Source organism: Cinclus cinclus, chromosome 13 (genome assembly GCF_963662255.1).
Source record: "Cinclus cinclus chromosome 13, bCinCin1.1, whole genome shotgun sequence".
NCBI classification, from domain to species: domain Eukaryota; kingdom Metazoa; phylum Chordata; class Aves; order Passeriformes; family Cinclidae; genus Cinclus; species Cinclus cinclus.
In genome coordinates, this window is record NC_085058.1 from 2,700,510 (window position 1) to 2,714,000 (window position 13,491).

The window sequence follows — 13,491 nt, forward strand, 5'->3', positions numbered from 1 at the left end:
GGTGAGGGTGTCGGGGGGAAGGGTGGGCACGGCCCGGGCGTTCGGAGGGAGCGGGCCGGGCTGGCATGGTGCCTTCTCGGGGAGCTGGGCCTCTCCCGGGCTGCCCTGAGGCGGGGTCGCGGTGCCAGGCCCGGCCCGGCCTGAACGGGACGTGGTGGGGAGGTGGGGCCGGGGCTGGCACGGAAGGGGGGAGGTCTGTGGGGGCTGTGTTTAACTCTGGGGTCCCCGTGCTTACCTGTGGGGACTGTGTTTAACTCTGGGGTCCCCGTGCTTACCTGTGGGGGCTGTGTTTAACTCTGGGGTCCCCGTGCTTACCTGTGGGGGCTGTGTTTAACTCTGGGGTCCCCGTGCTTACCTGTGGGGGCTGTGTTTAACTCTGGGGTCTCCGTGCTTACCTGTGGGGACTGTGTTTAACTCTGGGGTCTCCGTGCTTACCTGTGAGGAGCTGTATTTACTTATGGGGGGCTGTGTTTACTTATGGGGCTCCTTGTGTTTATCTATGGGGGGCTGTGTTTGCTTATGAGGGGTCGGTCTTGTGGACTGGGGGGGGCCTGTGTTTATTTTTGGAGGGTTCCCTTTGTTTATCCATGGGAGCTTTCCCTGTGTTTATCCATGGGATTCCCTATGTTTATTTTTTGAGGGAGTGTTCCTGTGTTTATTTTTTGGGGGAGGGTCCCTGTGTTTATTTTTGGGGTTTCCCTGTGTTTATTTTTGGAGTTTCCCTGTGTTTATCCATGGGGTTCTCTGGTTTTACCTTGGGGGGGTTCCTCTTTTTACCTTGTGGGGCCCCTGTGTTTACCTATGGGGTGGGTTGAATTTACCTGTGGTAGGTCCATGTGTTTACAGTATTTACAGTAGTTATGATCCCTGTGTTTACCTATGGGGTCCCTTGTGTTTTCCTTTAATGACACAGCCCCTACAAGTCCCACCCCGGGATAGTTTAATTTATGTTTGCACTCAAACACAGATTTATTATTTGTGTTGTTTTTTGGTGTTTTTTCCTAAAAGGAGGCTCTTGTTTTCAGAGAGGATCCGTGTAAGGTGATGATGTGTGCTGAGCTCTTTCCCATATTTCCTAAGGGAGATTGAAAAGAAAGCAGGAAATGAAGTTTTGGTTTTCCTGTGGATGCCCAGGGATGTGTTATCTGTGTTTTGAGGGTGCTTTTTATCAGCCATCTCCTTGGAATGCAGACATTGTCATCATTAATATAAATATAAACACACAGCCACAGGAAGGAGAGGAGGCTGCTCCTGAGACATTTATGGCTTCGTGACCAAATTCAGAGTTTTCTTTCCTTTCAGGCATCCCCTGTGAAAGTTGAGGGAAATAAATTTTCTTTTCCTCATCCAGGTTATTTTTTCTTTTCCTCGCATCTTCCCCAAGAGGCTCAGCTTGCAGAGAATCCAGCTGCCTCTGCCAGAAATGTGATTTATACATGGATGTTGATCTCCCTGGGCTGTCTCCCGTGTTTCTTTGTGCTGCTCACAGTAAATATCAAACATTTTCCCTCTTTGATTGCAGCATGAAAGGCAAATCTATACATTTAGGAGCTTGTCGTGTCTGCCGTCCTCTGTGAGCCTGTCACTGGGAAATCTCAGATCAAAGGAGCTCTTTAGCTGCTTCCAGGAGTGTTGGAAACATCTCTCTGAACAAACTGGAGTTTTTCATCCCTGCTTCTGACAAACTCAAGTGCTGGGAAGGAGAGCAACTATTTATTAATTCATTTATCTAATTGTGGCAGCGATGCTAACGCTGCCTCTGCAGTGGATTCCAGTTTGTGAGGATTTTTCCCACTTTTCTGTGTTTGTCTGTTCCTGTAAAGATTTTCATTTTCTAAAATGCAGAGATCAAGCCTGAATATTCACAGGAACTGTTCTGCCTCAGTATCCATTAAGGAGGGAAATGAAGATAAATTCCCAGTTTGAAATCACAAGGAGCGTTGCTTTTTTCCCAGCCTGGAAATGAAACTCAAGATAATTTTAGTAAGGAGGGCATAAAAGAGCAGATCTTTATTTGAAAGCCTTCAAGGGCTTTTGTGGACATCTTTCTTAATAAAATTGTTGTAAATGGGTTAGTAGTATTATATAATTAGTGGTATTTATTTTATATATTTTTATCTAAAATAGATTTTTATCTAAAATAGATTTTTATCTAAAATAGATTTTTATCTAAAATAGATTTTTATCTAAAATAGATTTTTATCTAAAATAAGATTTTTATCTAAAATAGATTTGATTTTTATATATTTACGTTATATGCGATTTTTATTTTATATTTTAATTTTTTTTTTTTTTTAGAATTAGGATTAAAAATATGAAGGAGACATTTTTCGTGTTTGGGCTTGGTTGTATATTGAATTTTATTTAAGGTACAGAGAGTTTTGTAATACTTTTAGTTATTAGTTAAAAGTGAGTAAAATGGAGGTAAATTTACTTAGTTGCAAAGTTTTTTTAAAGCTAAACAGTCTAATAAAGAATTAAGACTTATATTATTTGTATTTTCATATTATTTATAAAATAAATATTTCTTTTGGAAGCCTTAAATTCAGGAAGTGGAACAAAAAAATCTGCCATAGAGTGGGGAAGGCAAAGCCCCATGCAGGGATTGCCACTCTGGCTGGAGTGGTTGTGTGAAAAGAGAGGTTTACTTTTTTTGGGGTAGATTTTAAAAGGTTTAATAAAAGACAATAAGAGAAAAATAAAGCAAAAGGTTGGGGTGATTGGGTCATCTAAAAGCACTCTTGCTGTTTTGGAGACACTCCTTAAATTCAGATTCATATTCGTAGACCTGTCACAATTTTCAAACTTTTTTTACAGAAGTTTATTTCTCATATCCCAAGTTTTACATGGTCACTCCTTGAGTTTGTATTTTTAGAGTGTGTGTATTTTTTTTTTTTACTGTGGTTTTGATTTATTTTCAGTCTTAACTTGGGCTGTGATTTTCAGTTTTTACAGAAAAACCAAACCTGGTAGGTGGTATATTGTAGTAGGTGACTTTTTGGGGTGTTGTCCCACCAAACAGGCAGTTCACTGACTACAAAGTCATCTACAAAGAGTAACTTTATGTTACTCATAAAGAAAACTGCATCTTAAAAACCATTTTAACACTTTATTGTTTGGGAAAAGTCAGTACCAAAATATATATTTGTAACACTTGGGATGTAATATCCTCCCCACAGAGGAGAGAGGGGGTGACTGGGTGCCTAATTTATTTTCTTTATCACTCTTAGCTTGGCCTGTGATTTTCAATTTTTACAGAAAACCCAAACCTGATAACTAGTATATTGTAGTAGGTGACTTTTTGGGGTATTATCCCACCAAGCAGGCAGTTCACTGACTACAAATATACTTTATTAGCTTATGTTTTAATTGGGTGTTAATCAACTATATCACTGTTGCACTACAGAGACTGAGTTAATGTTACCCTCAAATAAAACTGCATCTTAAAAACCATTTTAACACCTTAATATTTGTGAAAAGCCAATACCATAATATATATTGATTACACTTGGGCTGTCAATTCCCACTGAAGAGAGAGGAGCTGCCTGGGAGGGAGGCAATGCTGATACTGCTCCAGATTGTCAATCCTTGTACATCTTTTCCCAGCCAGGTCTGTGCTCATCCCAGCAGCTCCACAAGGATGGCCACGGACTGGCTGGGCAGCATCGTGTCCATTAACTGTGGGGAGAGCTTGGGAGTTTACCAGGGCAGAGTTTCTGCTGTGGATCAGGTCAGCCAGACCATCTCCCTCACACGGCCCTTCCACAACGGTGTCAAATGCCTCGTGCCAGAAGTCACCTTCAGGTTAGTGCCCCTCTTCCCCCTGTGCCTTGGATGGGTTTTTTTTCCCCCCCCTCAGACTGTATTATATTGTATCTTTGCCTTGCATTTGCTTTTTTTGTTTTTTTTTTTCCCCCCCTTTGTCTTGCTGCTGCTGAGTGCCTCTGGTGTTTTGTGTTAGTTTGTGTGCACGAGATTAATTCCTGGCTCAAATCCTGGAGTTGGAGCAGGGTAGCTCAGGCTCTGAGATTATTCGAGGGTCAGACTATGTATATACACAAATATATATTTTATTTTAAATAATTTTTGATTATTTTTATCCATATTCTGTTGTACCAGAGGGAACTCTGATGTGCTTTTTCACAGCTTTGCCCTCAGCAGTTCTTAATTCCTGGCTCAAATCCTGGAGTTGGAGCAGGGTAGCTCAGGCTCTGAGATTATTCGAGGGTCAGACTATGTATATACACAAATAGATATTTTATTTTAAATAATTTTTTATTATTTTTATCCATATTCTGTTGTACCAGAGGGAACTCTGATGTGCTTTTTCACAGCTTTGCCCTCAGCAGTTCTTAATTCCTGGCTCAAATCCTGGAGTTGGAGCAGGGTAGCTCAGGCTCTGAGATTATTTGAGGGTCAGACCATGTATATATACAAATAGATATTTTATTTTAAATAATTTTTGATTATTTTTATCCATATTCTGTTGTACCAGAGGGAACTCTGATGTGCTTTTTCACAGCTTTGCCCTCAGCAGTTCTTAATTCCTGGCTCAAATCCTGGAGTTGGAGCAGGGTAGCTCAGGCTCTGAGATTATTTGAGGGTCAGACCATGTATATATACAAATAGATATTTTATTTTAAATAATTTTTTATTATTTTTATCCATATTCTGCTGTAGCAGAGGGGGCTCTGATGTGCTTTTTCACAGCTTTGCCCTCAGCAGTTCTTAATTCCTGGCTCAAATCCTGGAGTTGGAGCAGGGTAGCTCAGGCTCTGAGATTATTCGAGGGTCAGACCGTGTATGTATACAAATAGATATTTATATTTAAGTCATTTTTGATCATTCTTAATTGTATTCTGCTGTAGCAGAGGAAAGGGCTGATGTGCTGTTTTAAAGCTTTGCTCTCAGCAGTTCTTTCCCCACCAGGTTGTGGTAACACTGTGCTTGAAAAGTATAAATAGGAATCACTCCTCACTGCAGGTTTTCCTGTTGCCTGCAATGTTGTAGTGAAGGCCTTGAGTCCCTCATTTTTCAATAACATTGGCTCCACAAAGTCATTGCCCTTAATTTATTTTTTTTTTCCCCTCTTGGATTTTGAAGAGAGGCAGTGGGAGAAGACAACAGCCACATCCTGCCAGGGGATGTGTGGAAGTGTCCCTGCTCTCATATCCCACTTGGACAAATGCTGAGTTAAAACTAGAAGAGCTGAATTCCTGCTGTATTTCTTGCAGGCAGTGCAAATGGAGGTCTTTATAATCACTGCTTTGTTTGCTTTTGGCTTGTGCCCAGTGCTAGATTAGTTTTCTTGATCCTTTTTTCCTTTGGAAATGGGAGGTATTGTCCTTGTCTGAGCATGAACTGTGCTAATCTGAGGGTAGCTTTCTGCAGAAATGGATTAAAAGTAATAGTAGCCTCAGGGCTGAGAGCAATTAATTAGGTAGAAACTGTTAAATTAATGCAGATTTCTGCAAAGGTCTGGGTCAGTCGCTTCCATTTTTTGCTTGGCTGATTCCTGTTTCTACAGCTACAGAACCTTTCAAGCTACAGAACCTTTCAAACAAATTCCAGTTGCAGTGCAGGAATACTGAAGAGGTGGTTATTTTGAAAATTTGCCATTTCAGTGGAGCATTTTGATGTCTATGAAAATGCCCTTTATGTTTGAGTATTAAAATCCTTTTATTCCCTTGTTTGTATTGATGATGGCTTCAGAACCATCCCATTGGACAATGATGTTTTTCCTCAGAAGTTTGGGTTTTATTGGTTTTTTTTTGTTTGTTTGTTTTTTATCCTGCCAGGGTGTGTGGTAAATTCCTGATTTTTCTCCTGCTGTTTTTAGGGCAGGTGACATCACTGAGCTGAAGATCCTGGAGATCCCTGGGCCGGGGGACAGCAGACAATGTGGGGACTTACAGCAGATGGACACAGCCATCCCAGGAGTGAGCTGCCAGGTGGGGCCCAGCCAGAATGGCACTGGCAAGGTGCTGAAGAAGCCCATGTCCAGCAGTGCCCCTCAGAACATCCCCAGGAGGACAGACATGAAGAACCAGGACCTTGTCATCTCCCCACAGCAGCAGTGCTCCAAGAGCTACATGGATCGACACATGGAAACGCTGAGCCAGTCCAAAGGCTTCCGTCGGAGGCACAATTCCTGTGAGTGTGGGGCTGTCCTGCAGCGTTCCTGCTCCAGCTTCTCCCCTTTTATCACCAAACTTTGCTGGAAACCAAGCCATGAAAGTAGTCAGGTGGGGTTTCATCTCTTTTTCAGGATGGAACGAGAGGACACAGCCTTAAATTTAGGTTGGATATTAGGAAAACGGGGTTTTTTTTATTATTATTATTATTATTTTTACTGAAAGAGTGAGAAATTACTGGATTTGTCTGCCCGGGGAGGAGGTGGAGTCACCATGCCTGGATGTGTTTAAAAAGAGTTTGGATGTGGCACTCAGTGCCCTGGTCTAGTTGAGGGTGGTGTTAGATTAATGATCTTAAAGGTCTCTTCCATCTTAGTGATTCTGTCTATGTGGAAAATGTCTAATGCCAGCTCCAGAGATTTCCTCATTTTGCTCTCTTTGCTGTTTGAAGATTGCCCAGCTTCCAGCCTTTTCCTCTAAAAGGAGCTGCAAACAAGCTGCAATATTATCCTCAGGTGAGAGGAGAGCACAGTGGGTTGTAGCAGCTCAGTGTTGTGTTTGCAAGGATCCTCAAGGAAAAGTGAAAGAAACGTGCAGTGAGACTTCCCCCTCTGCTTTGTCTTTCGTGATTTTAAGACTTCCTGAGGCAGCAGTGAGAGTTCAGGATTAATGGCTTTTTTTTTTTCCTGCTCAGTTTAACCTCTTGCTTTTTAACTCTCCCCAAACTTTTCTATTTAAGGCTTCTATACCCATAACCTATTACAGCATCCCCCCATACATAATGATGATCAGGTTTTGGCTGTGTTGTTAAAAATACAAATTAATGAGGGTGATGTAAGATACAGTCAGAGCATCCCAAAGTCACACATCCATTATTCTTACTTCTCTTGATAAAATCTTCAAAATTGGGCCAAAACTGGCTTTGTTCACTTTTTTTTTCCCTCAAAGCCCCCTGGGCTGTTTTCCTTTCCAGACCTCATAATCCAGTTCCTGAAATGTGAGTGTACATCCAGCATATTTCCGTGACTTAATTGTTGACTTCATTTTTCCCCATTTCAGTTAGAAAAGAAACAAACCAGAGTGGGCCTGGCCAATTAAACAGGTGTAAGGCTGTGGTTTTTTTTGGGGGAGAAGTTCCTAGACCTCTGGAAATCTTTCTCCCCCACCAGCATCTGGGATATTTTTACCCCTTCCACGATGGCTGGTAGGTTTGGGGTGAGCAGAGAGTGCTTCAGCCCACAAGCAACTCATGTTTACATGAGCACAGCAGGTCACTTTGACAGACTTTGAGGCAGGGTGAGTGAGGTCCTTGGTGCATTGGGTTCATTTTGGAATAAAGTTAGAGAAGGGATGTCTTACCCTGTAAAATGTGTGTGTTTGGAGAGTAGGGAGAGTGATGTGTGAGTTCTGGAGGAGGGGGGATGGAGTTGAGCCTGGCTTGGTGCAGGAGTCCAGGGAAGAATGGGCTGAGATGTCTCCCAGAACTTGGGTCCTACATCTGAAAGCTGACCTCTTGTTGGCCTCTAGCGTGCCAAGTCAGGGCCAGAATTCCCCTTTGGAATGCCACTGGTGTGACAGGAATCAATAAACAACAAACACCAAGGCAGGTTTCCCAACAATGGCTCTGCTGCCATGCTGGCACTGGGCTCCTCGTGCCAGGGCTGGCAGCAAAACCTCCCACAGGGATCTCTCAGGAAGGCAGCCAGCTCGCTGGAGACTTTGTTTGCTTGTGTGCTGTACATGAAAGGGTTGTTATTCCTTAGGAACAGCAAACAACAACAAAAAAAAACCCGGGAAGGGTTGTTTATCTTCTGAGGGAGGTGCTTTTCTGTGTGGCACAGGGCTGGCAGCTTGCAGTGGAGCTGCTCTCCTCATGCAGGGCAGAGGCACTGGAAGCTGGGATCCAAAAGATCTGCCTTTCTGCAGCCTGACTTGGCTTCTCTCCCCTTGCTCCTTTTTTTGGCTCATTCTTCTCCCTGAGCAGAAGAAGCTGCCATTTCTTCCTGTCTAGAAGGTGATGCTTGAAGAGGAACAGCTCCTAACTTTGCTCCCAGCTCGTTGGAGGCCTGTGCCATGTTCTGTGTGACTTCTGGCTGTGGGGCAGTCAGGGCAGAGCACTGCAGAGCTGGCACCCTCAGGATGGATTAGGGAGCTGCCCATCAGGTTTTGGTGAGCTGAGCCCCCCTGGCTCTCATTCTTTGTGGCTGCAGGGATCTTTGCAGCCATTGTTCTCCAGCTTTATTCCATCAGCATTCCATGCTCCCATCAGCTGCTCCTGTCCCACTGGACTTACACTCTGAGTTTTGGGGCAGCTGAGGGGAGTGTGGAGCTGTTTGCAGAGGAGTCTGGCAAGGAGTGTGACAGGAGCAGCCTGAGCTGGCCAAATCCTGAACACGAGGAAGAGGCCTTTGTGCAGTGCAGGCTCCAGCTCGTCCATCTGAGCCCTGAGAGTCCCTTGGCGTCTGCTTGAGCTGCACTTCCTGAGTGTTGGGAGAACTCGGGCTTGTTGTGTTTGCATTCCTCATCTTCCTCCTTGAGAGCAGCAGCTGTGGCTGTGATTCCCTCAGCAGTGGCAGTTTAGTTCCAAAACCAAATCCTGTCCAACTTTGTGTCACCTGTGGTTTGAGAGCCCCTTATCTGGAACAGAGTGGAAGTTGTTACCAAAAAGCTTTCGGAACACATGAGTGAGTGGTTGCAGTGTGCCTACTGACATTCTCCCTCCTGAGAAGCCCTACCCTTTCCCCTCTCCTAAATCCTGTTTTGTCACCACAGTGCTGGAGTTCTGCTGTCTGTCCTTCCAAGACAAAAGGTGCATTCTCATTTGAGAAGGGTGTTTCTTTTTTGTTTTTTGTTTTTTTTTTTCTTAATGGGGAATGGTTATTCTTCAAAACCTGGCAGATATGGGATCTTGCTGTGGGGACTGGGAAAGCTTTCAGGTTAATCATTAACCAGTCCTCCAGAAAAACCATACTCCACACTGTCTGAAATGAATCCTTGCTGATCTCTGTGCATCCCTGAATGGGAATAAATCAGGTGCACATGCTCTGCAAGTCACAGTTCAGCATGACTAGATGTGCAGAACCTGGACTTGTAAGGGGACAGGTGACTTGAAGAGTTATTATGGAATTTGTGCCAATTGCAAATCTTTTGGGATGTTTGAAAGTCTCCTCGGATGGCTGAAATTCTTTGTTTCTGTGTTATTGAGCGGATTCTCTCACACTCATTTGTGTAAATCCTTCACAAAGGGGATCATCTTAAACAACAGGAAATGGTTTAGTAGAGCAAGCAGCCTTGCTTGGTGACTTACTCCATCTGTTGGACACTGTGGGTGAATCCTGTAACTGCAGGAATTGGCCTGAAATATTTTCTAGTAATTGCAAATGTAACACTGGCAATGACAAACAGAATAATATTGTCTGGGCCTGGAGAACAAAGGAAGAAATTAGCCAGTAAAGGATATGTTAACCTCATAATTGTGTATTTGCATCAGTTCTTAATCTCCAGCCCTAAGCAGGAGGCTTTCATCAGTCTCACTGCAGAGAATTTGGGCTTTCCCAATGGCTTGTGATTGGAAAGAAGTGTATTCCAAAATACAAGGTAATGGATGAGGAGGAGAGTGAAACAGGAATGAGGCGACGGACCGTGTCTCGCATCAGAAATTACATCGAGGTGTAGGAAAAAGAGACCCTTTATATTCAGGGTTTGAAGTTGCCCCTTAGAGGTCATTAATACAGAAGAAAACCCCCACAGTAGTCTCTGAAATTTAGGGGAGTTCCAAAGAAGGCCTTGGGTCACACACCTGAACATGGGCTCAGGATAGGAGCAAAACTCCAAGGTCACAGCTGGCAACCTCACTGCTGATGTGACACTGGGATTAAATAAAACCTGGAGAAACACCTCTTCTGCTTCTGTGGGCAAGCTTGTTTTTCTAACCTGGCTGGTGGGAAGTCCCTGAAAGTTTCTTTGCTGATACTCTTGTTCTGTTTTCTGCTGGCTGAGCTGGCCTTGAGTAATGCCAGGGTGAGCTCCATGGTGAGTGTTGGATCCCGGAAACCTGGGATTTTTGAGCTTTCTGTGCTTTCTGGCACTGACCCCCAGGAGAACACTGCTTTTGACCTGAGCCCTTGGAGAAGGCTTCCAAATTTGGGTGATGGAGTTCAAGTCACAGGTGTGTAGTTAAATAGAAGTGTGTGATTTCCCATGGTGAAGGGTTTGGAATTTGAGGTTTTTGTAATGCAGTAATAGGTATGGGACAAGATGGAGGAATTTGGCTGCTGTCTCCCTTTTGGTGCTCATCTTCCTCCTTCTTCATGGCTTCAGGCAGTGGTTTCTGTTTGGACAGTCAGTGCTGCACTGAGGGTCATGGGAATTTGGTTATTGGGTTAAAAGTATAAATAATAGAGGTGTTAATTCTCTGTTGGACTGTTGAGCTTTAAAAGACCTTGCAGCAGCTGGATCTCTCTCCATTTTGCTCACTTCTAGCTGGTGGCTGGAAGTGTTGCTGAACTTCCTGTATTTTAGATAAGATTTAATAAATAACCAAGCCTGAACACGAGAAAATTTGTCTCTGTTTTTTAATCCTAGCTCTGAGTGAAAACAGAAGAAAATTCAGACAAACCACTAATTTAAGTGGTACAAAACACCACCGCGTTACAGCGAGTACCCCTTGAGTGTAAGGGAAGTGTAAGCAGGAGCTCCCCTGTCCCACAAAAAGCACCTTTTTCCCTTTTAGGAACACACTCTCAACTTGCCTCTTTTTTTTTTTTTTTTTTTTTTTTTTTTTTTTTTTTTTTTTTTTTTTTTTTTGTGGGTGGGGTTTAGGGTCATCCAGCAGCCGCCACCCCAACCAGGTGACCCCGAAGAAGAGCGGCCTGAAGAACGGGCAGATGAAGAGCAAGGACGACGAGTGCTTCGGGGACGACATCGATGAAATCCCAGACACTGATTTTGATTTCGAGGGCAACCTGGCCCTTTTTGACAAAGCAGCTGTGTTTGAAGAGATCGAGATTTACGAGAGGAGGAGCGGCACCCGCTCCCGAGGCACCCCCAGCGAGAAACCCGCCCGCTACCGGCACGACGAGAACATCCTGGAGTCAGAGCCCATCGTCTACAGGAGGATTGTGGTGCCCCAGAACCCTCACAAGGAGTTCTGCACGGGTATGCCCCCCTCCTCCTTCCTGATAAGGAGCTAAACTGCTGCTTTTTGATGGATTGTTGCTCCGAGGGGTTCAGCTTGGTCCCGGCAAGGGCGAGGTTGGATTTGTGTGTTCCCACCTAGCCTTTCTTTGCAGTGTTTCTGAGATAAATGCTCAGATATTTTACTGATGTTTATCTCTGAGATAAATACTCAGAGAGGGCAGCAAGGTAAGTGTTGCTCCTGCAGGGTATGAAGCTGATGGCTGGTAACTGAGTAAGAGGTGATTGAATCCTTGCTTTGATTTCAGTAGCCACATGGACTCTGGAAGGGGACAGAAGGTTGGGCTCAGGATTTGTGCTTTCGTGGTTTCAGGAGATTTCCTGGGCTTCTGGCACTCCTTGGGTCGTGGCTCTCCATTTCTGCCTGGGTTTAAATGTAGTTCATGTAAAGAAGAACTTATGGCACATTTAGCTCCAAATTCCAGCTGGCTCTGGTCTCCTCAGGATGTCCTGCCTTGGATTTTAAGCACTTGTAAAATATGGGAGTGAAGGAAATTTGGCATTCCAGGAAAGTTTTTTTTTTTTCCCACATCAGAATAAAATCAGATGTCAGTTCTTCTTGCAGGGACTCAAACCAAGTGATATTCTGGTGGCCTGAGCAGAAGTGTGAGCAGCTCCTTGGGCTGTCATTTGTCCTCTGCCTGAAAATTCCATCTGGGGTGTGAAATGCTTCAGGGAGGAAGCTGGTGGATTCCTAACGATTTGCTGCCTTTCAGTTCTGAAAAATCCTTTTTTTGTTGTTGTTTTTTGGGTTTTATTGCATGGTTCTGGTGTATAACAAAGTCCTAGTTCTCCATTTCTGTCATTCCTCTTCCTATTGTCCCATCCTGCTGCTTGGGAGAGGAGAACACAGTGGGTTGTAGCAGCTCAGTGTTGTGTTTGCAAGGATCCTTGAGGAAAGGTGAGACTTTTCCCCCACTGCTTTGTCTTTCACAATTTTGAGATTTCCTGAGGCAGCGGTAAGAGTTCAGGATTACTGGCTTTCTTTTTTTCCTGCTCAATTTAGCCTCTTGCTTTATAAATCTCCCCAAGCTTTCAGCATCTCTCTGTGGAAGAAGCCACACTTCTGATTACCTGTGTGTTGTGCAAATAAGCACCTCTTCATTTTTTCTGTGGTTTCCTGTCTATCTTGTGGGGTATTTTTTTTTAAATTTCCCACTTGTCAAATCTATCTTCCAGCTGGCTTGTTTGAGAGGAGACAGGGCCTCTGTGGATGTCTAGTCTGAAACAAAAGCTAAGCCACTGTTGGCAGCCAATCTGGGCAGGATGGCTGATAGGGGATTCCAGCAGCAGAATTCCTGGGAAGAAAACTACCATGCACTGAGCAGCAGTGAGTAAATTCAGGGATGGAAACTCAGTCCTGTTTGCTGTACTCCCAATCCCTTTGTTTAGCAGCTGGAAGGAGGATGCTGAGCTGTAGGCAGCCTGCCTCTCAGTGGCTCAAAGAGCAGCTGGTGTGATTAAATGAGTGGCAAAAGCTCCAAAAGCCTTGGTTTTGGATGTGTCTGTGGCAGGATTCTCCCTGCAGAGTTTTTTTCTGGTTTCCTAAGGGAAGCTCTCCTTGCAAAAAGCACTTCCTAGTTATGACAAAGCACTTCTTTCTCCTGGTTTTTTTTTTTTTTTTTTTTTTTTTTTTTTTTTTTTCTGGGGCCAGTCTGAGAGATGATTGTGTTAATAGAGTCCTGGCTGAGACAGTGATTCTCTGTCTGCTGCAACAGCACAAAACTGATGCTGGAGATTGGCAGGGAGTTCACATCCAGCTCTTGGCACTGTGGGATCCCTGTCTCTGCATCTCTGCCTGCTTTTTTTTTTTATGCCATGGAGCTAGAGAATAACCAGAAAAACCAAACTGCTGATGTCAGTTTTGAGGCAGCCTTTTGAGTTCCCCAAAAGACTCACCTGCAGGACTTTCCAGCCTGGGATTGTATTGCTGACTGAAATAATTTGGTGTGTGTAGGATAAACACTTCAGTCCACTGGGATGCTTTTCTGAGAGCTGTTTTTTTTGTGGAGCCAGGCTCTCAACTAAAACACTTCTGAAACAACCCTGTGTTTTAGAAGTAAGCAGTGAATGAAGAAGGTGGGAATCTGTTCCAACCAAAAGTGAAAACCTGGAGCTTATAGAACTTACTAGGTGATTGTGGCTGGGCTAAGTCAATCCC

At 44.0% G+C, this 13,491-nt stretch overlaps 1 protein-coding gene across 5 annotated transcripts in view; it reads left to right on the top strand.

Moving 5' to 3' along the window:
- Positions 1 to 1,067: 1,067 nt before the first annotated feature.
- Positions 1,068 to 13,491, top strand: part of EDC3 (enhancer of mRNA decapping 3) — a 20,871-nt gene continuing 8,447 nt past the window's right edge. For 2 of the 5 annotated variants that reach the window (XM_062501581.1, XM_062501584.1), the window contains exons 1-3: positions 1,068 to 3,804; positions 5,840 to 6,153; positions 10,956 to 11,291. In XM_062501581.1, the coding sequence (XP_062357565.1) occupies positions 3,560 to 3,804; positions 5,840 to 6,153; positions 10,956 to 11,291 (895 nt within the window). In that variant the 5' untranslated portion in view covers positions 1,068 to 3,559. The remainder of the gene's footprint in view (positions 3,805 to 5,839; positions 6,154 to 10,955; positions 11,292 to 13,491) is intronic. The other 3 variants (XM_062501585.1, XM_062501583.1, XM_062501582.1) reach the window with 3 other exon arrangements.